The 20155-nt window shown below is 66.1% G+C and overlaps 3 protein-coding genes across 11 annotated transcripts in view; 2 read left to right on the top strand and 1 right to left on the bottom strand.

Moving 5' to 3' along the window:
- SKAP1 (src kinase associated phosphoprotein 1) overlaps positions 1–4841 on the top strand; it is a 142870-nt gene extending 138029 nt beyond the window's left edge. For all 4 annotated transcript variants that reach the window (XM_068660676.1, XM_068660675.1, XM_068660678.1 and 1 more), the window contains 2 exons: positions 4148–4266; positions 4605–4841. In XM_068660676.1, the coding sequence (XP_068516777.1) occupies positions 4148–4246 (99 nt within the window). In that variant the 3' untranslated portion in view covers positions 4247–4266; positions 4605–4841. The remainder of the gene's footprint in view (positions 1–4147; positions 4267–4604) is intronic.
- A 2250-nt stretch (positions 4842–7091) lies between these two features.
- Positions 7092–12639, bottom strand: SNX11 (sorting nexin 11). 4 transcript variants are annotated; one of them, XM_068660694.1, is made up of 7 exons: positions 10984–11086; positions 10534–10582; positions 10125–10211; positions 9676–9776; positions 9374–9472; positions 8982–9194; positions 7092–8122 (listed from the first exon to the last, which is right to left on the bottom strand). In XM_068660694.1, the coding sequence occupies exons 2-7, from the start codon at positions 10552–10554 to the stop codon at positions 7981–7983; spliced, it is 663 nt and encodes a 220-aa protein (XP_068516795.1). In that variant the 5' UTR covers positions 10555–10582; positions 10984–11086; the 3' UTR covers positions 7092–7980. The 4 variants fall into 4 exon arrangements, with proteins under 4 accessions (XP_068516795.1, XP_068516793.1, XP_068516794.1 ...); XM_068660692.1 differs by lacking the exons at positions 10534–10582; positions 10984–11086 and adding an exon at positions 12483–12639; XM_068660693.1 differs by lacking the exon at positions 10984–11086 and having other exon boundaries at positions 10534–10830.
- Positions 11359–18634, top strand: CBX1 (chromobox 1). Of its 3 annotated transcripts, none has more exons than XM_068660703.1 (5): positions 11359–11511; positions 14990–15165; positions 15614–15791; positions 16306–16400; positions 17033–18634. In XM_068660703.1, the coding sequence occupies exons 2-5, from the start codon at positions 15026–15028 to the stop codon at positions 17175–17177; spliced, it is 558 nt and encodes a 185-aa protein (XP_068516804.1). In that variant the 5' UTR covers positions 11359–11511; positions 14990–15025; the 3' UTR covers positions 17178–18634. The 3 variants fall into 3 exon arrangements, with proteins under 3 accessions (XP_068516804.1, XP_068516803.1, XP_068516802.1); XM_068660702.1 differs by having other exon boundaries at positions 11365–11511; positions 14993–15165; XM_068660701.1 differs by lacking the exon at positions 11359–11511 and adding an exon at positions 12746–13039.
- Positions 18635–20155: the final 1521 nt, after the last annotated feature.

A 20155-nucleotide genomic window follows, 5' to 3' on the forward strand; every position in this document is an offset into this window, starting at 1 on the left:
TGCGCAGGCAGACGGCTGAGGAAGGAGATTAATAAAAGTGATTCTTTGGAAGTGATTTTTGCTCTATTCCAGCCCGTTTGCTTCTAAACAGCCTCGCTGATCACCTCCCAGCAATGGCACAATAACTTCGCTCTGATTCTCCCCCCTCGTTTCTCCCTCCTCTCTCTCTCTCGCCTGTCCGAGGGGCACAGGAACACCATCCCTGGGAAATATTTTAAAATAAAAAATCTCCCAGCCGACACCCCCGTCCCTCACCCTCCCCTCCCTGCACCCCCCTCCTCCCGTGCACTCTCGATGAACCTGTGATATTGTAGCAATGGCCCTTGAAGTGCAGTGGGGAGGTGATTTAGGAGAATATTAAAGGCAATGTGGAGATTCGAAGGCGCCTCTCTCAGGGAGATCTGGAGAAATACGCAGCACAGATGGGCTGAGCAGATTAAACATTTCCGTCACATTGTTTTCAAATTGTGTTTGCGGTGCCTGAGGGTTGGTACTGCGGTCAGAGCGCGGCGGAGCCGCGCAAAGCTGGGAGCCGCGCGCTTTATGGAATAAATATTAATACGGCAGTTTCACATCAGCTCCCAGCCCCATCAGCGCCGCGGCTCCTGCCGCCGCTATTGTCTCTGAACTCGCCGCTGCCTCCCGCGGCCCCGCTCCGCTCGCGGCCCTCCTGCCCCGGCGGCTGGCGGGGCTCCAGCCGCTCCCCCTGCCCGCGCCATGCGGGGGCCCAGCCGTGGCCATCTGTGCACGCCCCGCGCAGCCCCCCCGGCACAGTGGCTGCTGGGGGCCGGCTGCCCCCACGTCTGCCCGGCCACAGCCACCCCGGGGCTTGCTCGTCGTAGGGCGTCCTGGCCCCTGGTGCTGCCTCGCTTGGCTGGGTGCTTGTGTGTGATGGAGAACGGCCATGGGCCAAATCCTGCACGGCAGCGCTCAGGGCGGCCTCCCCGTGCAGGCCTCAGGACGTGTCCCGAGGGAACCCGCTGTTTGCCTTGCCAAAGCTCCCCCTGCCCGAGCTCCCCCCGCTGGGAACCGCCACGCTCCGCTCTGCTGCCAGCCCCGGCTCCCCCCGGGTTGGGGCGCGGGGGCCCTGGGGGCTGGGGGCCGCGTGTGGGCAGGGGGGGGGAGCAGGGCCCGGCCGCGTGCCCCCAGCTCCTCGCAGCAGCTGGGGGCTGAATCACGGGAGGCAGGTGGGAACCATTTGGTTCTGAAAGGATTTACCCTACAAAAGACCGATGTGCTGGGGGTCAGGGTAGGGCCGTGGGGTGAGCACCTCCTGAACTGCTCTGCCCCGGTGGAAGCCCCTCTGGGCACCAGCCCAGCTGAGGGGAGGCCGCTCCCAGCCCTCGCGGGCTCTGGGTCCCTGCGGATGGGCAGACCCCCGGCTGCAGAGCTCGCTGTGGCTCGGAGCTGGTTTTCGAGGTGAGTCGATGTAAAGCTGCCCCGGTATAAAACTCCCCGGTGTCAGCCGACCCCTCGCGCGCCCGCCGTGCCTCGCTGTGAATTAGATCCCTCCATTTTCCTAACAATAATGTATGACACACAAGCACTAATAATGGGGCCGAGCAATCATAAACCGATAAGTCCCTGACTGATTGGCTTTTCCTTCGGCATCCATCAAAGCGTCATTGATCTTCTGTGCGAGGCAGGGTGATGGATGGTGCTCCTGGAGCCCAAAGGGGTTGTTTACGAGGGCTGCCAAAGGAGCGCGGTGGCAAGAAGGGCTTGGGAGCACCCGTGGGGAGTGAATATTTTCCCCACAGCGCTCGGCAGAGGAAGGGAGCCCACGCTGCCTCGGCGGGGGGCCCGGGGGTGTTCATCGGGATGATTTGAGCTTGCCAAAGAGCCTGGTGTGGCAGGGCAGGTGCTGCTGGGGAGATGTGGCTGCGGGTTTAGGGTCCCACGGGGTGCCCATCTACACGGGGCTGGGAGGGGGCAGGGGGGGGTTGGCCACGTTCTTGTCACTGCTTGGGCCGTGGGGACGCAGGGAGCCTGCAGCTGAGCATTTGGGGTCTCAGCCTGCCCCCTCCTCAGCAGCGTTGGCTCTCCCAGAGGTACGGGGACAAACCGAGCGGTAGCGGCCAGACGGGAGCGGGTTTGGGGTTGGGGCTGGGACGTCAGCAGCTCTGACCCTCTGTGGCAGCAGCGTGCGGAGCAGGGACGTGGCCAGCCTGCAGCACACGAGGCAGCACAAACACAAAGCGGCAGGAAAAGCCAGAAATGAAAGGCAGCCTCCATCCGGCGGGGGCTGCAAGCGCTGCCCAGGCTCCCCCGCCCCCTGCCCCTGGGGAATCCGCTCGGGGCTGCCTGTGGCCGGGAGATGTCCCCGGGCTGGGTTTGTTCATGGGTTTGCTGTTCCTTCTGGTTAGGTGGTGGCGGTTTGGGGCTGGGTTTTTGCTGGTTTTTTTGTTTTGTTTTGTGGTTATAGTCTTGGTTCTTCCCCCCCCCCTTCTCCTTTTCCCTTGCTGATGGAGCTTAGCAGCATAAATCCTTTTACAGCCCCGTGCACCAGCCCGCCATAAAAGCCCCGATTGTTGGCGATTATCTGAACGAGCGTCTGCTTTTGGGTTCGATTGGCACCAGGGATCTCGGGAATTAAATGCAGAAAGTGCTTTGAGGGTTTTTCTTCGTTCTGGGAGAAAATCTGAGAGTTGCAGCAGGAGTGAGATGAGAGGAGCTGCAGGGAGCAGGGCAGGGAGCTTTGGTGCCCAGAGCTGGTCCGGGGGGAGGGTTTGGTGCCAGTCCCTGAATTTGGGGCTGAACCTCGGCACCACAACATGTGCAGGACGGCCGGGCAGGTGCCTCGGTAGGAAAGGGGCAGCCTGGGCACTGTGGAGGTGGGTCAGCGCTGGGGGGGTGACCCCGCACCCCGTTCCCTGCCGTGTGCCAGGCTGTGAGGGGCTCCCAGGCGGCCGGCACGGCCCTGCCGCAGCGTGAGGCTGTGCTCTTCCTCCTGGCCACTGCCCAGTGCCCTGTGCCATGGTCTGGCTGGGTGCTGGGGACCCCCTCAGGCCCCCAGCGCGGCTCCCAGCACCTGTGGGTGCTGCCCCCAGCAGCATCCCCCACAGAGGGCCCCGGTTCCCCCCGCGGCGCCCACCAACCCCGATGGAGCAATTCCCTCCCCGATGAGCGGTTTCCAGTCCCTTCTGTAAAGTCTCAGCTAAATTGCTTCCCCCCCCAGCCGGGTCCGTGCAGGTACCGAGCGCAGAGGCCCCATTAGCGTCTAATTAGGTAGATTCCAGTAAAACCATCCTCGAGCTCCCTCCTTCTCCTCTCCCCCCCCCCAAAACCCAGGCACGCAGCAGCCCCGGTAGCAGGCAGCAGCACGTTAGCGAGATGTAAATTAGCACCTCCAGACGAGAGCAGAGTTCACCCTGCACTGGGCTCTGCCTTGCTGTGCCAGTGCACTCCTCGTTTTAATAGTTTAATAAAAATTAGCATAATTAACGAACATCTGTATGATCCAGAGTGGTGCAATTTGGCACTTGGAAACGAGGACTTAAACATTATTGCTGGGAGTTTAATGTTGTTTTAATTCTTTTTGGCACTGTGCAGTGAAATAAACGCTTGGTGCCGCGAGTTCTCGGCTGGCTCTCATTTGCATTTTCCTCCCTTTGATTATGAGCAATCGCGGACTACCCGGCAATTCATCAAAGCAGAAATTATTTTAAAATACCTCATCGTGTTCGGGCCGTGGCGGAGCGGGGGCTGGGGGCTCCTCCTCACGCCTGGGGTGCGGCCCCAGCCCCCGCGTCCTGGGGAGCTCGCCCAGGTTCCAGGCTGCAGCAAAGGGACGATTTTTTTTTCTTCTGGTTTTGCAGCAGGATTTTTCCTGCTTGTCTGGAGAAGATGGCAAGGCACGGGGGACGTGAGGGAGCGGGGGAGGTAGCCCCTGTCCCTCCCCACACCGTGTTTTCCATCAGCATCCTGGGGGCTTGCGGGGGCAAGGGCCTGGGACACAAAGGGGAGAGCAGGGGAGGAGGAAGGATAGGGCTGAGGTGCAGCCCAGCAGGATTTACAGGGGACAGGTGGGTCTGGGGGATTTTCGTGGTGTGGGCTGCTCTCTGTAAATCAGCCACCAAAGGACGGGAGCGGGGCCGTGCCCGCTGCCCCAGCACTAACACCCCCCCCCTCTGCTGTGCCTCCCCAGGAGTACAACATGTACGGCTGGTGGGTCGGGGAGCTCAACAACACCGTTGGGATCGTCCCGAAGGATTACCTGGTGGCTGCCTACGACCTGGAGGAGTGATGAGGGACCGAGGCACCCAGGTGAGGGGCGGCACCCCAGGGTGCACCTGCAGGGAAGGGCACGGAGGTGGGTGCTGAGGGGGGGCTCTGCCCAAGCCTCCAGGACCATCTGGCTCCATCTTCTGGTCTCTGCTTTCTGTGAGACCGCGAGGCCAGCAAACACGGGCACAGCTCGGGGAAGTCCCCACCGTGCCCGGCACAGCAGTGACCAGGGGCTGCAGGGCTGGGGGTGCCAGGGGCGCTGCCACACGGCCCCTCAGGCGCTCCCCTCGCGCTGCCCCGCTGATGTGAGTGGGGCCGGGCTGTGTCTCAGCGGCCTCTTCCCCACCGTCAGCGTCTCTCCCCCTCCCCAAATCCAGGTGGATCCTGCACAGACCGACCCCAGCGCCAGGCGCCCCCTCCTACCCGAACCCGCTGCACCAAGATCCCAGCGTCCCGGCCCCACGCGGGGTCCTGGAGCCCTGCCCTGCCCCCGGCACCCGCTGCAGCCCCCGGACACCCCCAGCCTCCCCCGCCCAGACCCACGGGGATGGGGTCGAGCTCTCTGGGGTGTGGGGGTGCCGGCAGCCCGCAATAAAGCCATTTTCCTCTCCGTGCCTGGCTGCTCTGGCCCTGTTTCAACTCTGTCACGGGTCCGGAGCCAGATCTGGGCGCGGGCAGCACTGGGGCAGCCGCTGCCCCCCAGCCCCAGCTCGGAGCAGCAGCCGCGGAGCCCCCGGCCCAGGCTCATTCTCCTGGCCCCGCACTTGGCAGCAGGGCCGCTAGGTGGTGGTAAGCTCCTGCGCTCCGCAGCTTCCCGGGGGGGGGCCAAACCCCCTGGGCGCAGCCCCACGCAGCCGGGGCAGCGTCAGCAGAGACGTGCGGATGTTTGGAAGCTGGGCACAGCCGGGGGGGCCCTGTGAGACCCCCCCCCGGTGTGAGGCTGCAGGGCCAGGGATGGACACAGCCTGGTACCCATTTCCTCAGCGGGCTGCTGTGCAGGGCCTGGCTCACAGCGGCAGGGGCACCTCCTGGCCGGGCATTTCTTGGCTGTCAAGGGCGGATTTGGGCCACCCGGGGCTCAGCTCGGCTGGGAAGGGCAGCACGGCCCCTGCATGGGGAGCTGCAGGGCGGGGAGAGGGGCTGAGGGCTGCCTCTCACCCACCCCAGGGCCAGGAGGCAGCACAGCAGCGCCTTCCCTCGCCTTCCTGCCGCCCAGCTCCAGGGCTGCAGAGCCCTTCCCTGGGGAGCTGCCGTGCTGGAGGCCGGCCCCGGCTCGCTCCTCTCGCTGCAGCGAGGAGCCCACCCCGCTCCGCACCAGCTCCTGCAGAGGCCTCGTCCTGCCCTGGCTCCACCGCGATACCTGGGGAGGGGGAGCCGGGTGCAGGGTGCTCGGGGCCGCTCCCAGAGCCCAACCCTGGGGCGCAGCCGGAGTCTGTGGGTTGTGCCGGGGCTGGGGGGGGGGGGCCACATGCCGTGGGTTGTTTGCACAGAGCTGAGACAGAGCCCTCCCGGGGGGGGAGCTGAGGATGCGCTGTCTGGAGAGCCTGGCCCGCGTCCAGGCAGCAAGGCTGTTCCTGGCAGGCAGCGAGGAGCACAGGGACGTGCCAGGCTGCGGGGGCACGGCCGGGGGGGGGGGGGGGGTGGGCCAGCTGCCCTCCCCTGTGCCGGGCAGGGGCAGTTACCTTGAGGGGCACCCACTCAGCCGCTGCCCCGTACCGGTGCCTGGCAGGCTGTGCCCCAGCAGGCTGCTCGGGGGCCGCAGCACCCACCCCACGTCAGGCCGGGGGCTGAGCCGGCCTCGAGCATGGCAGAGGGGCCCGGCCCCCCCCGGCTCTGCAGAGAAGGAGCCGTCTGCGTGCTGCCCCCGGGGCTCCCAGTGGCCCTGGAGGGGGGGGGGCAGCGCTGCTCAGCTCCCTGCTCCCCCCGCCCTGCCTCTGAGTCACTGTTTTCCCGACAGCTTTGTGAAGCTGATCAACACCGCTAAAAATAATTTCCGCCTGGCTCTGAACCGCCGCCAGCTTTGGGGCAGCAGCTGCGTCCCCGGGGGGAAGGGTGGGCACCCGCAGCACGAGGAGGCCCCAGCGCGGCGCCAGGACCGAGCCCTGGCTCCAGCGGCTGCCCCAGCCCCGAGCCCCCTCAGAAGGAAGCCCCGGGGCCGGCTCCTGGCACGGCACAAGCAGAGGGTGCCCCGAGCAGGGCAGCGCTGCCGGGCTGAGCTCCTGGCTCAAACCCCGCTTGGGGGCTGCAGGAGCCAGGGCTGGGCACGGCCCTGCCAAGGGAGCAGCGCTGCGGGATGCGGCGCGTGGGCGAGGGCACGCGTGGGCGCAGGGGAGGGTCGGTGGGCGCAGGGGAGGGTCGGTGGCCACAGCTGGGCTCCCAGCTGCGCCATTTGGAGCCGCAGGCTCATGAATAGCCATGAATATGGATGAGGGAGGGCAGCCAATGGCAGCGGCTCCCCGGCACTCCGGCAGCTGCAGCCTTCGCAATGAACTTCTCCTGACATTTCGGCTGCGGTGGGTTCCCAGCCCTCCCCCCCCCTCCCCAAGGAGCCCCCTCCCCGTGCGGGTGCAGAGCCCCCCAGGCAGGCCCAGCACCAGGGAACTCGCCCCAGAGCCACGGCGGAGCCCCTTCCCCCCGTGTGTCCCCTGCCACCACCCCGCAGCTCCCCCTGTGCCGGCTCGGAGACCCCCTGGCCCCTCTGCTCAGGGCTGAGCTGCCCCTGGCAGGGTCGGGCCCCTCGGCGCAGCAGCCCCACGGCAGGCGAGGTGCAATCAGCGGCTCTCTCCCCCGAAGCCATCGAGCTACAATTAGCCTGGCTCCCTCCACCCACGCAGCGAGGACAGACGTTGCCAGCAACCAGCAAGTCTCTTCTACTTCGTTTTATTTCAAGTCAGAGCACGTCGGCTCTGCCTCCACCAGTGCTCAGGATAGAGGAAAAGGTGCAGGAGAGCACAGGGAGCAGCAGCAGGAGTAAGCAGAGCCCAAGCGCTGCCAGACACCGACCCCGAGGCCGTTGCACGCTGCTTTGCCCCCAGCAAACTGTGCCCTGCCTGTGAGACCCCCAGTCCCTTCCCCTTGTCATTCCCATTCCCCACTGTGTGTGGCAACCCTGCGCTGAGCTCTGCTCTCCTGCAGGATCCCAGCTGGAAGGGGCGGCCCCACAAACACCTTGGGGAGACAAACGGAACCCCAGCCCCGGGGGTCTCACCGCCATTTGGCCCAGCTGTGAGCAGCCCAGGGGGCAAACACTGCCAGGAGCCCCCGGGTGTGGGCAGGGGATGCAGCCTGCGGGTGGGCTCCGTGCAGCTGAGAGCAGCGCCCCAGGAGCTGCACGGGGCAGCTGTCAGCGGGGCAACGCAGCCTCCAGGCAGAGGGGACAGGGGATGAACCCGTCCGGGGCTCCACACGCCAGGGACCTGCCCGGAACCTCGGGCCCTGCTGCCACTGCAGCCTGCCCGAGCTGCTGCTGCTCCGCACAGAGAGCAAAGGTCGTGGGAACAACAAACACAGGTTTCACTAATCACTAAATCTCCTCTCGGAAGAGAAAAGCCACACGAACACGCTGCCTGGGACATCGAGGACAGCTGAGAGGCAGCAAGGAGAGAGCCCAGGAGCCCCAGACCCCACAGAGCCAGGACCAGGCTGTGTTCCCAGTGCAGCCCCAGCCCGGCCATCCCCCCGGCTCAGCCGGCGGGCCCTCCGCCAGCGAGGGCTGCAGGTCCCGGGGAAGGCAGGCGAGGTCGCTAGAGCCCTTCACTGCCCCTCCTGCGGTCCGCCCAAGGGCTCGGCCGGCTCAGCCGGGCTGTCCGAGCAGCTCTCGTCCATGCCAAAGTCGCTCCAGTGCGGGAGGGGCTCCAGGCAGCCGGGCCCCTGCGGGCCCCCCAGGCTGGCACAGCTGAAAGGAGAGCACGGGGAGAGAGGTCAGAGCGTGGGGACCTGGGGAAGGGGCAGGGCGCCCACTGCTCCCCCCAGCCCCGTGGCACAGCCCCCCCTGCCCAGCCAGGGTGGCTTCCCCTCCCCGCAGCAGGGTGCAGGCGGCTGCACGGAGCCACGCCACGCACACCCACAGGTAGCCTGGGCTGCTGCCCTCCCGAAAACCCCTCCCTTTAACCTGAACAGGGCTCTGCGGCTGATGGGGAATCGCAGAACCTCCTTAGGCACGCTGCAGGCACCCGGACAACGCGTGCAAAGCCCACACTGTGAAAGCCTCAGAGGCTCCTCGGCACAGAGATTAGGGGAGGAAAGCATCCGAAGACGTTTGTAAATCGCAGCTTAAGCTCTGGGAGACTCAGCTCTTCCCCACTAAGCCCCGGCCACGGCCAGAGCAGGTCACCCTGCTGGCAGCCCCCAGGGCTCTACAGGAGATGCTGGTGACAGCCCGGGACAGGCAGCCCTGCTCCCCTCACTGCAGGAACCCCGCCTGCTCAGCTTACAGGACTGCAGCAAGGTCGGGACAGGCAGCTCAGAAGCACCCAGGGGGCTCTGCAAAGCCTGGCAGCTCCTCGTGTCACAGCAGGGGCTGTTCCCTACTGGGGGAACCCCTGCCCAGGCAGCGACCGTTCCGAGCCGGGCTGCAGCCAGCCCTGCAGGCGAGGGGAGGGGAGGTGCAGGCAGCAAGTCCCCAGCCACCTCGCAGCGCTGCCATGCACCAGGTCTGCTCAGGCCAGCACAAAGCAGCTCCAGGCACCGCAGGGGAGCCAGGCTCTGCCCCGCCGCATGCCCTCAGCTCGGCCTCTCCCTCCCCTGCCCGTTACCTGCCGCGCAGGGCCCCCCCCGGCAGCAGCGCGGGGCGGCTCTCCTCCTCCTGCGCCCAGCCGCAGTTGGACATGGCGTAGTGCAGGATGGCGTCCGTCACCGTCTGCGTGCCCCGGCCCTGCACGCACGCCTCTATCTCGGGCACCGAGAGCTGGCTCTGCAGGAAGAGGTGCAGCCGGCTGTCTGAGAGCAGCACCACGTTCTGCACGACCCTGCGCGAGGAGAGGGCAGGGTGAGCGAGGGCGGCCCCGGGGAGCACGCAGAGCCTGCCCAACGGCTCGCACGCCCCACGCCGCCAGGGTGACCCCCACGGCTCCGCCACACGGCCAGCAGCATCCCCTGCTCTGCCCCGCCCAGCCCTCGCAGAGGTGTGTGCAGGAGCCTCACTCACTTCTCCAGGAACTGCTGCAGCCCCTGTCTCCGCTTCTCAATAAATTCATCCGTGCTGCCCACAAAGAAGGCGGATTTCCCAGGCAGCTCTGGGACGGGCCTGCAGGAAGAGAGGTGCCGCAGCTCAGGGTCAGAGCACAGAGATGGGACACGGCTGGCAGCAGCTGGAGGCCAGGGCTGCAGGGTCCCGTGTCTGGGGAAAGCCCCCCCCCCCAATGTTCCTATCCAGGTCTGTTCAGGGAGCCTGGGGGATCCCCAGGGCTGTGGAACCAGGGGGGGGGGAGCAGGGAGCTCAGGGCTTACACCAGGCCAGCATTCTTCTGGAGCTGCCGCCGCAGCCACACGAACTCACGGTACCGGCGCCGCACACATGAGGTCTTGGCAGTAAAGGCCTTGCTGTTGGTCTGCAAAAACAGAAACAAAAGCACAAAATAATCCTGAGGGCAAGGCAGGCCAGGGCAGGGTCTCAGCCGCTCAAACCCCTGAGCTCAGTGGCTATGGATCCCCCCGCAGCACTTGGGGAGCACTGAAGACGTGAGGAGCCGATCTCCAACCACGCGGGGCTGCCGCAGAGGCAGGGAGGGGCTGGGTGAGGGCTCCCCTGGGGGCAGGCAGGGCCCTGCTCCTCCCGTCCCCACTCAGCACCACCACACGGGGCCTGGCAGCTCCGCTCCCCAGCCTCCCGCCCGGCACGGCTGAGCTGTGCAGCCCACCCCGCCCCACCCCACCCCCCCGCAGCAGCCACAGCTTACGTGGAGGAAGATTTTATAATCCACGTAGGAGTTCCAGGAGCCTTCGTTCTGCACCCGGGGGTCTTGGACACGCACCGTGGTCAGCTCCTGCGGCACAAACGCTGCCTGAGCGCCCAGAGGCTGCCCCAGCATCGCCCCCCTCGTGGGGGTCGGTGCCCCCCGCCCCGTGCCGCTTGCCCTGCCCCCGGCAGCACAACGCCCACATGGGCAGCTCGGGAGCCCCCGGCCCCTTCCACCCTCAGCACCAGCCGCCCCCCGGCCCTGCCCAGCGCCCAGCGCCCCTCTCCGTGGTGCTCAGCCCGAGGCTGCTCACACCCGCGCTGCCCAGCTCCAGCCCCGGAGCTGACACCGGGTCCGAAGGCCCCTCACGGCCCCTCACGGCCCCCCACCGCCCCCCCCCGCCCCTCACCTCCTCGCGGCCCTCCAACATCCTAGAGCCCGAGCCCAGCGGGAATCATCTGCACGGGGACAGGGCACGGAGTGAGGCGAGGCCGCGCACCCGGCTCCGGGCCCTGCCGAGGGCTCCCACGGCCCCGTCCCGCCGCGGGCAGCTCCCGGTGCCCCGCCCCGGCCCCGGCCCCGGCCCCGGCCCGGAGCCAGCGCTGCGGGGATGGGGGGGATGGGCCCCGGGCGGGGGGGGGGGGGGGGACACGGCCCAGCCCCCCCCGGGCCCCCCCGTGGAGCCCCCGCCGGGCCGGGCCCGGCTCCCGCTCCTGGCCGGGGGGGGCCCGACAAGGCCGCACCGGGGCTGGGGGCACCGGGGCCGGGCCGGGCCCTCCCCGCGTCCCTGCCCGGGGCTGCGGGGCCCAGCCCAGCCCGGCCCCCCCGAGCTGCCCCCGCCCCCCCCCCCCCCCCTCACCTCCTCGCGCAGGACGCGGCCCCTTTAAGCCTCACGGCGGCGCGGCGGCCTTATAGCCAGGGCCGCGTTTCCCCTTCCGGCGCAGGGCATGATGGGAGCTGGAGTCCGCGCCTCAGGCGCCGGGGCGCGGCCCGCACCCTCCGGCCACCAGCGGCCGCCCCGCGGGGCCCCGCCGCGCCTCTCCGCGCCCCTCCCGGTGCCGGCCGCCCGTCTCCGCGCACGGCGGCGGGGCGGAGAGTCCCGCGGGGCGGCGGGCGGGCGGTGGCGGCGGACTACAACTCCCGCGGCGCCCCGCGGCGCTTCGGCTCCTCCCGCCCCGCCCGGCGGCGGGGACTACAGCTCCCAGCGTGCCCCGCGGCGGGCGCGGGTCGCGGCGCAGGCGCGTTGCGCGCGGCGGGCAGCGGGGCTGGCCGGGCTCTTTTGTTCGGCGGAGGCGGACGGCGCGCGCCAGGCCCCGGCCCGGCCCCCCCCGGCCCCCCCCCGCCGCCCGCAGCCGCTTCCTCGGAGCCGTTGGCGGCGCTGGGCGAGGTGCGAGGGGGGCGGGGGGGGAGCGGGGGGGGCGGCACCGGGACGGGGGGGGCGGCGGGGACGGGGGGGGAGCCCCGGGGGGCCCCCGGGGGGCCGGGACCGGGGTTGGGGCTGTGGAGGGGGGGGGAAGGGGCCGGGGGGGGATCGGGGTTGAGGGAGGCCCGGGGGGGCGGCCCCGGGGCTGGGGGCGGCGGCTCCGTCCCGGGGCTTCCGAGACCCCGGGGGGGGGGCCGGGGGCAGCGCTGGGGGCGGCCCCGAGGCCCCGGTGCCGGTGGGGCTGGGCCCGGCCAACGGCCCCGGGCAGCCCCCGGAGGGTTTGGGGCCGCCCCAGGCCCGGGGGCCCCGCGCTGGAGCCCGGCGGAGCCCCGCAGCCCCCCCCGGCCCCCCCCGCCCCGTCCCCGTCTCCCCGAGCTTTGCCCCGGTTCCCCCCCCCGGGCTGGCTCTGCCCGGCGGTTGCGGCTTTTGGGCGCTTTGGGCCCCGCTCGGAGGCTCCAGGCTTTGGCTCCTTCCCCCCCCCCCCGATGTTTTGCTGCGGTCGGGGTCCGGTTCTGGGGCGCGAGGCTCCGAGCGCTGCTCCCCGCTGCCGGCCCCGTGTGCGCCGGGCGAGCTCGGAGGCCCTTAAGGAGAGGAGCGCTCCTGGCGGGTCGGAGGCGGGCGGGAGGAGGAAGCGTTGGAAGTTTCAGACTCCTCAGAGCCGAGCTGCGCTGTCAGCCCCGTGGGATGCGGCTCGCGGGGCTGCTCCGGGCTCTGACCGAGCCTCTGGGTCCCCGCGCTCCCCGTGCCCGGGTGTCCCCCGAGCTAACGGTGCTGGGCAGCTCCTCGCCACCCTCACAGCATCGCTGCAGGGCCGGTGGCCGTGGTGCCGCCTGGATGTGGTGCCCCCAGGGGACCTGAGCCCAGGGATCTGCTCTCAGCTCTGCCCCTCGCTCCCCTGCCCGCTGCTCCCGTCCCGAGCAGGCTGCTGTGTGCACCTCGGTGCTGGGCCTCCTCCCTCCTGGCTCTCCGCTGCAGTTTGAATTCTTTTCAAGTGGCTTAGGTGTGTCCCGGATCCTTTTCCTCCTAGCCGCAGACCAAGAAGTCATTCTTCCGATCTTTCCCTCCTCTGTTTTCCTCTTCACGAAGGGTTTCAGCTGTGCCTTGGGCGTTAGGTAAGAAGCAGCAGATGCAAAGGGGAAGGTTTAGGGCAGGACCAGAAATCAGCCTTCTGGAGCTGAATTCCGGGAAGCAGCGTGCTGCTCGCAAGGTCCCTTCTGGGCCCAGGATCCACCCCCAAATTCTTTAGGCGTGAGCGGTCCCGCAGCCAAGAGGAGCTGCCTGCCCTGTTCAGACGGCCCAGGCAGGGCCACGGCCCAGTCCTGCACCTCCGTGAGGAGCTCGGTGCCAGCTCGAGGCGTTCTTTAGGAGCTCCGGGGCCAGGAGCCCGCCTGTGGCCAGCCCTCGCGGCGCTGCCTTCCCCAGTCCTCGGGGACTGAGCTCTGCTGCGTTCTCCGGGGAGCAGGCGCCGGCCGGCACTCCGGGTGTTGCTGAGGTGGGTTTGGGGCTCTGGGTTCGGCTGTTCCCGGTGGCAGAAGGCTGAAATCCTTGTCAAGGGCTCCACAAAGGCAGCCCTGGGCTGGGGCGAGGGCAGAGCCCGGGAGCTTTGTGGGTGGAGGCAGCGCGAAGCCCTCACCTCGCTGGGGCTGGAGTCCCTGGGTCATGCTCCTGGGCCGCAGCTCGCCCCTGCTGCGCCTCCACGGCTGGAACCGGGGCTGGCACCGCGAGGGGCTGCGGCCCTCACACACCCCCCCGGCACCCTCCTGGCTGCTGCGGGAGCAGGGCCAGGAGCACGGCCAGTGGGGCAGGAGCAGGAGCGGGAAATAGGAACAGGGCCAGGATTGGGAACAGGACCAGGAGCAGGGCCAGGCCCAGCCCGTGCTGCACAGAGCGGGCCCGGAGCTGCTGTGTGCTCGTGGCCCCCTGCGGTTTGTCCCTGTCTCCCTCTGGCAGGGCTTCCCCAGGGCTCCTGCCCTCACATCTGCATCTTCTCTGCCCTCCCCGCAATATTCGGTGGCTCCTCAGCACGGTTGGTGCCTGCACTGCTCCGAGCCCCTCTGCTTCCACTTCCCCTGCCTGCCCTGCTCGCTGCCTCGGTGCTGGGCGTTTTCGGGAAGGTGCCCGGTGCCCCACAAACCCTGCCGGGACAGGGCTGCCTCGAGGAGCCTCCTCAGCCACGGAGCGGGGAGGACAGGGGAGGAAGGAGCTGCCAGGAGGGGAGGAAGGAGCCGCCGGAGGAATTCCAGAGTGAAACCCGACCCCGGCTTCCTGCGGCAGCGCTGGCTCCGGCCTGGGGATTAGGCGCTGGCGTTGGCTCCGCATTGTTTGGGCCCCGCCACGGCCCAGAGGAGGCCTCGGGAGGGGAGAGCCCCTGCATGGCCCCGGCCCGGTGCCTGCCGGCAGCGTTTGCTTTTCCCCTGAGGGACCGGGCAGGAAAACTTGGTCACCGGGAGCTGGGTGCGGGCTGGGGGTGTTTGGTCAATGAAGGGCCCGGGAGCAGCAGCGCCCGCCTGGGGGGAGCTCCCTGCTGCTGCTCGGGGGGGCTTGGGGGCTCCTCACCCCTCAGCTGGTGCAAACCCGCAGTGTTTGTGTCGTGCCTGGTGAAATAGCCCCGATTTGTGTAGGTTTTATGCAAAATTTATGCAGCCTCCTGGCCCTCGGGTCGGTCCGTATCGGTGCGCCTTGCTCTGCGTGGAGCAGGAGCTGCTGCTGGGGCTGCAGGTGAGGGGCTCCGTGCTCCTCCCGAGCCTGAGGAGCGTCCTGGGGTGCCCGGGGTGCCGGGGGCTGTCCCCGTGCTGGCTGTGAAACAGCTCAAAGACAAGGAGGCTGGGAAAAATCACCTGTAGGGGCGGTGAGCGAGGTGGGTCTCCTCGCGTGCGTGTACCTGAACCCCCAAAGGAAGGGACGAGGGGAGCTCAGGACTGGGGGCTGTGCCTTGTGTTTAACGGGGATCAACCATTCATTAACCCCTAATTAATGTCAGCAGCGAGCTGCAGGGCGGCTCTGCGGGGTTTGTCTGAGCTGAGCCAGGGAAGGGCGGAGAGCTGAGGGGCACAGAGGGAAGAGACGGGGGGGGTGCTCAGCAGGGCGGGGGCAGCTGACAGGGGGGCTGCCTCGCTTCTGGAGGCCGGGGGCAGCGCTGGGGTGTGAGGGGTGTGTGGGAAACGAGGACAGCGCCCGACGGGGCACGGGGAGGGTCGGGCAGGGTGCTGGGGGTGACGGAAGGTGCAGGGGACACGGGAGGGCCAAGGCTGCGTCAGAAGGCACCGCGTGAAGGCAGCAGCTCCTGGAGGTCCCCGATTGTCCCCGCCAGGCAGGGCCCTCCTGGCCCATCACCGAGCTCGTTGCCCGCCTTGTGGGCACCTCTCCCCTCCGAGCACAGCTGGGTGCTGTGCTGGGCCTGTGCCCACCCAACCCTGACAGCCTGTTTCCTCTCCCCTTCCAGCAGCGTCGCCCACAAGCCGAAAAACTGGCCAGCACAATGGGAAAAAAACAGAACAAGAAGAAAGTGGAAGAGGTCTTAGAGGAAGAGGAGGAGGAATATGTGGTGGAGAAGGTCCTGGACCGGCGGGTGGTGAAGGGCAAGGTGGAATACCTGCTGAAGTGGAAAGGCTTCTCCGAGTAAGTGGCTGCGGGGCGGGCGCTGGGCTGTGCTGCTGGGAGCGGCTCTGCTGTCAGCTCCCGGAGCTCTCCGAGCAGCTGGCTGCATCTCCCCAGGCCTCCTTGTCTGTAAAATGGAGCTACCAGGTCAAGAGCAGTCAGAATTATACATACAGTAACAGAAAGGCCGGGCTCAACGGCCTGAGCTCTAATCGGGGTGCTGTGAGCACAGCCTAGTGGGGCTTCCACCCCTTCAACGGAGTGTGAAACAAGCGGCTGGGTAAAATGAGCTGCTTTTCCTTTCCTGAGAAGGGAAACACCTGCCCTGGCCCCTGGCATCCCTGCCCTGTTCCGTGGGGCGAGGACACCATCGTCCTGCTGCTTCCCTCCGCGTTTCTGCTCGCCCTGGTGTCTGGGGCTTTGTGCGTGGTCCTTGTGTGTAAACCGAGGCCGTTGTCTGTGGTTGCAGTGAGGATAACACATGGGAGCCGGAGGAGAACCTTGACTGCCCAGACCTCATCGCTGAGTTCCTTCAGTCCCAGAAAACCGCCCATGAGAGCGAGAAGTCCGAGGGGAGCAAACGCAAAGCAGAATCTGACACAGAGGATAAAGGGGAAGAGAGCAAACCAAAGAAGAAGAAGGAGGAGGTGAGACGGGGTGGGGTGTCTGCTCGGCTCCCCAGCTCTGCACAGAGAACCCAGAGCTAGTGCTAGCACTGAACTGAGACCAGTTCTTGAACCAAAAAGGCCTGGAGCCGCAGCTGCTCTGGAACATCCGCACAGGGGATGAAGCGAGAGGCAGGGTTGCCCATTCAGGAGAGGGAACGAGGCGAAGCAGAGCCTCGCAGGGCGCTCATAGCTGCTTGGGACAAGGCTGTGCAGCCTCCTCTGCATCCCAGGAGCTGCTGGATCGTGGCCAGCCCGGGTTTGAGTGGCCAGGCCTGGGCAATCCGATCTCTGCAGCATGAGCAGAGTGTGCTGTCCCGGGGCAGCTCAGCTGAGTGCAGTTGCACCCACGTTGTCTGCTCGGCGCCCCGCTGCCCTTAGTCCCTGCAGCCCGAAGCTCGGTGCCTTTGTGAGCAGCCCACGGCGCGTCCCTAAGCTGGAGCAGGGCTGTGGCTGCCGCCCCTCGGTGCTACAAGTGGGAACTCGTCTCTTGCAGTCGGAGAAACCGCGAGGCTTTGCCCGGGGCTTTGAGCCGGAACGGATCATCGGTGCCACGGACTCCAGCGGGGAGCTGATGTTCCTGATGAAGTGGTGAGTGCGTCTTGGTGTCTGTCATTTCTTCACTTATTCTGTGCCAGAGAGGGAAGGACCTGCGCCCGGGGAGTCCCTGCTACCTGGCATGAGATCTCTTGCGATGGCGCTGCTGCCTGAGGTGACCCTCTGCGCTGAGGCTAACGTGGATGTGAAGCGAGCAGGTAGGGCCCTCGGGGTTGCGCGGCTCTTAAGATGTCCCCGCAGCAGGCGCGAGCTTGGGGCGAGAGAGGGGCTCGGTGTCGTGGTGCGGGCCGCAGCTCGGACGGCTGCGCCCCAGGAGAGCCGTGACGATGACCGCGTCCCCGTCGGCCGTCGTGGAGCTGGGCTTGGCGCAGGTGGGAGCCGAGGCAGCCGGGCAGGGGAGCCGCCGCCTCCCGCGGTGCCTCAGGAGCACGGAGCGGCCGGGGCAGGGCTGCGATTCGGCTGCCGTCCCCGTGCCTGACGACGCAGAGCCCGGGCTCAGTGCTGCTTCTCCCGGCTCCAGAGCCACCCAGGAAGGGTTTGCCAGGATCCCCCGAGCGGCCCGGGCACCGCTCGGTTTTCCAGCTGCTGCTTGATGTTCTCCGGTCTCCGTTTCTGCCTCCTCTCCTCGGCAGCCCCCTAACTTGCACCTCTGCTCTGGCCTGTAGGAAGAACTCTGACGAGGCCGACCTGGTCCCTGCCAAGGAAGCCAACATCAAGTGCCCCCAGGTGGTGATCTCGTTCTATGAGGAGCGGTTGACATGGCATTCCTACCCCTCGGAGGACGATGACAAGAAAGAGGACAAGAACTAACCCCTGGCGCCCGCTCTGGCCAGCCTCTGTGTAAAGATCTGAACTGTGGGTTTGAGCAGGAGGGAGAGAACGCAGCTCGGCTCGGTCGGGAGCGTAGAGATGGCTGGAGAAGATGCCCTTTGAAGAGACCAGTATGGTTTCTGTGCCCTGCAGCTGCTCAACGGCTTTGTGCGGCTTCATGCTGCGTACAGATTCCAAGCAGCCCGGCTCACGGGGGGGGAGGGAAGGGCGGGGGGTGCGGGGTGCAGATGTTTGTTTCCAGGCTGTCCATTCTGCGGCTCGTGGGAGAGGAGGCAAAGCCCCTTCCACGGAGGACTGGCACTGGGGGTGGGTGGGCTGGGGAAAGGGAGTGCAGACGGATACTGCTTGTTCTTCAAAGACCATCTCAGCAACCCACAGCCTTCTTCCCAATAGTGTTAACTCTGCATTTTTACGGCGTAGCATGTGTGTAGATTTTTTTTTTTTTTTTTTTTTTGTTCTTTTGCTATTTACTGGTGTATCGGTTTGGGGGGGCTGGGGGGAGGGATGTGGGGAAATCGGTCTCTTGTTTAATTGGGGAGGGAGGGAGATGAGGTCTGGTGACAATGTTCCAGATCATTTCCAGATCTTTTTTAGAACCTGAGTTCAAAAAAAGAAAAACAGGAAAAAAAAAAAAAAAAAGAAAAAAAAAAAGAGCCCAGTATTGATGACAGAACTAGGGAGACAGGGACACTGACACGAGACTGAAACTGTGAATGTCCAAAGCTCTGGAGCCAAGGTCCTCAAAGCCCTGGAAGCAGTTTTTAGGGGGGGAGGGGGGAGAGGGGAGACTTGTGAAAATGCAAACTTGTGATTCGTATTGTCCTGAAGCAGAACTGCCAGTTACTGACACATGCATTGTATGTGGGGGGTGGGGGGGGTGCGGGGTAGGAAGGGATTTTTAACCTCTTAAAAGCCTTTCTACCCTTCTTTCCATTACAAGGTGCTATTTCTCAAAATCGGGGGGAGAGAGACTTCTGACTACTTGTTCCTTTTCTCACCTTAATTTGAGTGTCCAGCCAGCAGCATGGGGAACCCTGCAGTTTTATCGCATGGGAGAGAGGAAACCAACAGCAGCACAAGGAAAATCAATTCCACGTTCTCCCATACCAAGTGATTGTAGGAAGCCAGACGTTGGTGCTGGTGCCAGATGAGTTACCCTGAATCTTCTGAGGGTTTTTTTTTTTTTTTTTTTTAATCCAATTTATTACAAATACCGAACTATTTAATGTCTGGAGTCATGAGCCCCACCAGACTCCTGGCACCTCCTCGTAGGGTGGTATGTATCTAGACTTGCATTGTACAAACCTTTTTTTAAAGCATGTGTTTAGGTTTCTGTGAAAACGTTGTTTAAATGTAAAGTACGTGTTTGGATTTTAACTTCATACCAAGCTCCGTCAGTTTTTTGTCTCAATAAAATTTTAGATTTATAATCCTGATTTTTTTCTTCTCTACCTTGCTCCTTCCTCCAGCTCTTTGTGCGTGAGATCAGTGCCGAGGTGTAGAGCAGGTCACGGAGGGCAGTTAGCCTGCAGTCGCGGTTCGTGCTGAGCAGGGGTAGCTCTGATGCAGCCCGAGGTGGCCGCTGGCTCTGATCTAGGTGGCGGCAGCGACGGGAGGTTCGGAGCAGCCGGCAGCAGCTTCTGCCTCACTGTGACCTCCGGCTGAAGAGAGGTGTCGCAGAGGAGCTCAGTGTCCAGAGGCCCGAGGCAAGGAGGCTCCTGCAGGCCAGAAGAGCAGCTCTGCTTTGGGACCCGTTTGAAGTGCTCCAAATTCCTGCTTGAACGGGAAGCGTGGCTGCAGCTGCCCCGGCGCCGGGCTCCCCTGCGGGGCGGGTAAGTGCCCTTTCCTTCGGTTCTCGGACCTTGAGCAGACCCTGGCACTTTGTGCTTACAGACGGGTTTTTAAAGCTCTGGCACTGGTTCTGGTGACTGGCTGAAGATGGCAAGGGCAGCGCTTCACGCTTGGTTTGGCCTTGCTGGAAGGCCACAAACTCCTGTGGAGGGACCCACCCAAACCCGCCCAGCCCTGCCCAGGCCGTGCGGTGACAGCGGCGGGGGCAGAACTGTCCCGAGGAGGACGGTGCTGTCTGGCACAGAAGGTTCCAGCATTCGCAGGGTGGGGGACGGAGCAGGGAGCAGCAGGGAGGTTTTGGGTGGTGTTCGGCCGCTCTGCCAGCGCCTGCCAGCACTTAGGGCTGCGAAACTATGCAGCCCATTGAAAGCCGGGCTCCTCGCATGGCCCCTACCCAGCGGTGCGGGGAAATGCCTGCCCTGCCCCAGCAGCAGCAGCAATTAAACCCGTATTAATCACTGGAGTTGGAAGGAGTAACGTCCACTTAATTGAGCGTAAGAGGGCTGCGGCTCCCCGGGGAGGCGCTGGGGCGATCGATGGCCACGGGAAGCTGCGAGCGGGGCCCCGGCACCACGGCTCTGGCTGGGGCAGGGGGCGAGGGGGATGCGGCACCGCCCGGGGAGCTGGAGCCGGCCCCGTGGGCACTGCGGGTGCTTTGTGCCTGGGAGCTGGGTGCGGGATCTGCCCCGCTCGGCTGCGAGCTCCTCGCTCTGGGCTGGGTTGGGCCGGGCCTGCTGCTGCCTGCGCTGGGGGTGCCCACAGCCGGACGCTCGTTAAATCCAGGGCGCTCGCCGAGATCAGAGGCAGGAGGCCCCGCTGGCGGCTGAGTGCTTCCTGCCTCGGAAAATGAAAGGTCTGCTCTTCACCTGATTAGGGGCTGGCAGGCAGCCTGCACCTCCGACAGCGCGGGGCACGCCGGGGAAGGGGCAGCGCTGCTGCGAGCCGCTCAAACGCGCGTCCGGCCAGCCCCTCACGGCCCCCGACAGCCGGGGTCGGGGTCCAGGCAGGGAGCCAGGGCCCAGGGCGGCTCATGGGGACACCTCCGGCTCCGCGGGGCAGCTGCTGTGGCTCACAGCGGGGCTGGAGGTGCAGAGGCGTGCGGGCGA

The sequence above is a fragment of the Anas acuta genome, chromosome 25 (genome assembly GCF_963932015.1).
Source record: "Anas acuta chromosome 25, bAnaAcu1.1, whole genome shotgun sequence".
Classification (NCBI taxonomy): domain Eukaryota; kingdom Metazoa; phylum Chordata; class Aves; order Anseriformes; family Anatidae; genus Anas; species Anas acuta.

Coding starts and splice junctions, on each gene's coding strand:
- CBX1 (XM_068660703.1), top strand. CDS start 15,026: ATGGGAAAAAAACAGAACAAGAAGAAAGTGGAAGAGGTCTTAGAGGAA. Junction 15,166..15,613: donor AAGTGGAAAGGCTTCTCCGA/GTAAGTGGCTGC, acceptor CTGTGGTTGCAG/TGAGGATAACACATGGGAGC. Junction 15,792..16,305: donor CAAAGAAGAAGAAGGAGGAG/GTGAGACGGGGT, acceptor CGTCTCTTGCAG/TCGGAGAAACCGCGAGGCTT.
- SNX11 (XM_068660692.1), bottom strand. CDS start 12,593: ATGACTTCTTGGTCTGCGGCTAGGAGGAAAAGGATCCGGGACACACCT. Junction 9,777..10,124: donor ATTATAAAATCTTCCTCCAC/GTAAGCTGTGGC, acceptor CTGTTTTTGCAG/ACCAACAGCAAGGCCTTTAC. Junction 9,473..9,675: donor CAGAAGAATGCTGGCCTGGT/GTAAGCCCTGAG, acceptor CTCTTCCTGCAG/GCCCGTCCCAGAGCTGCCTG.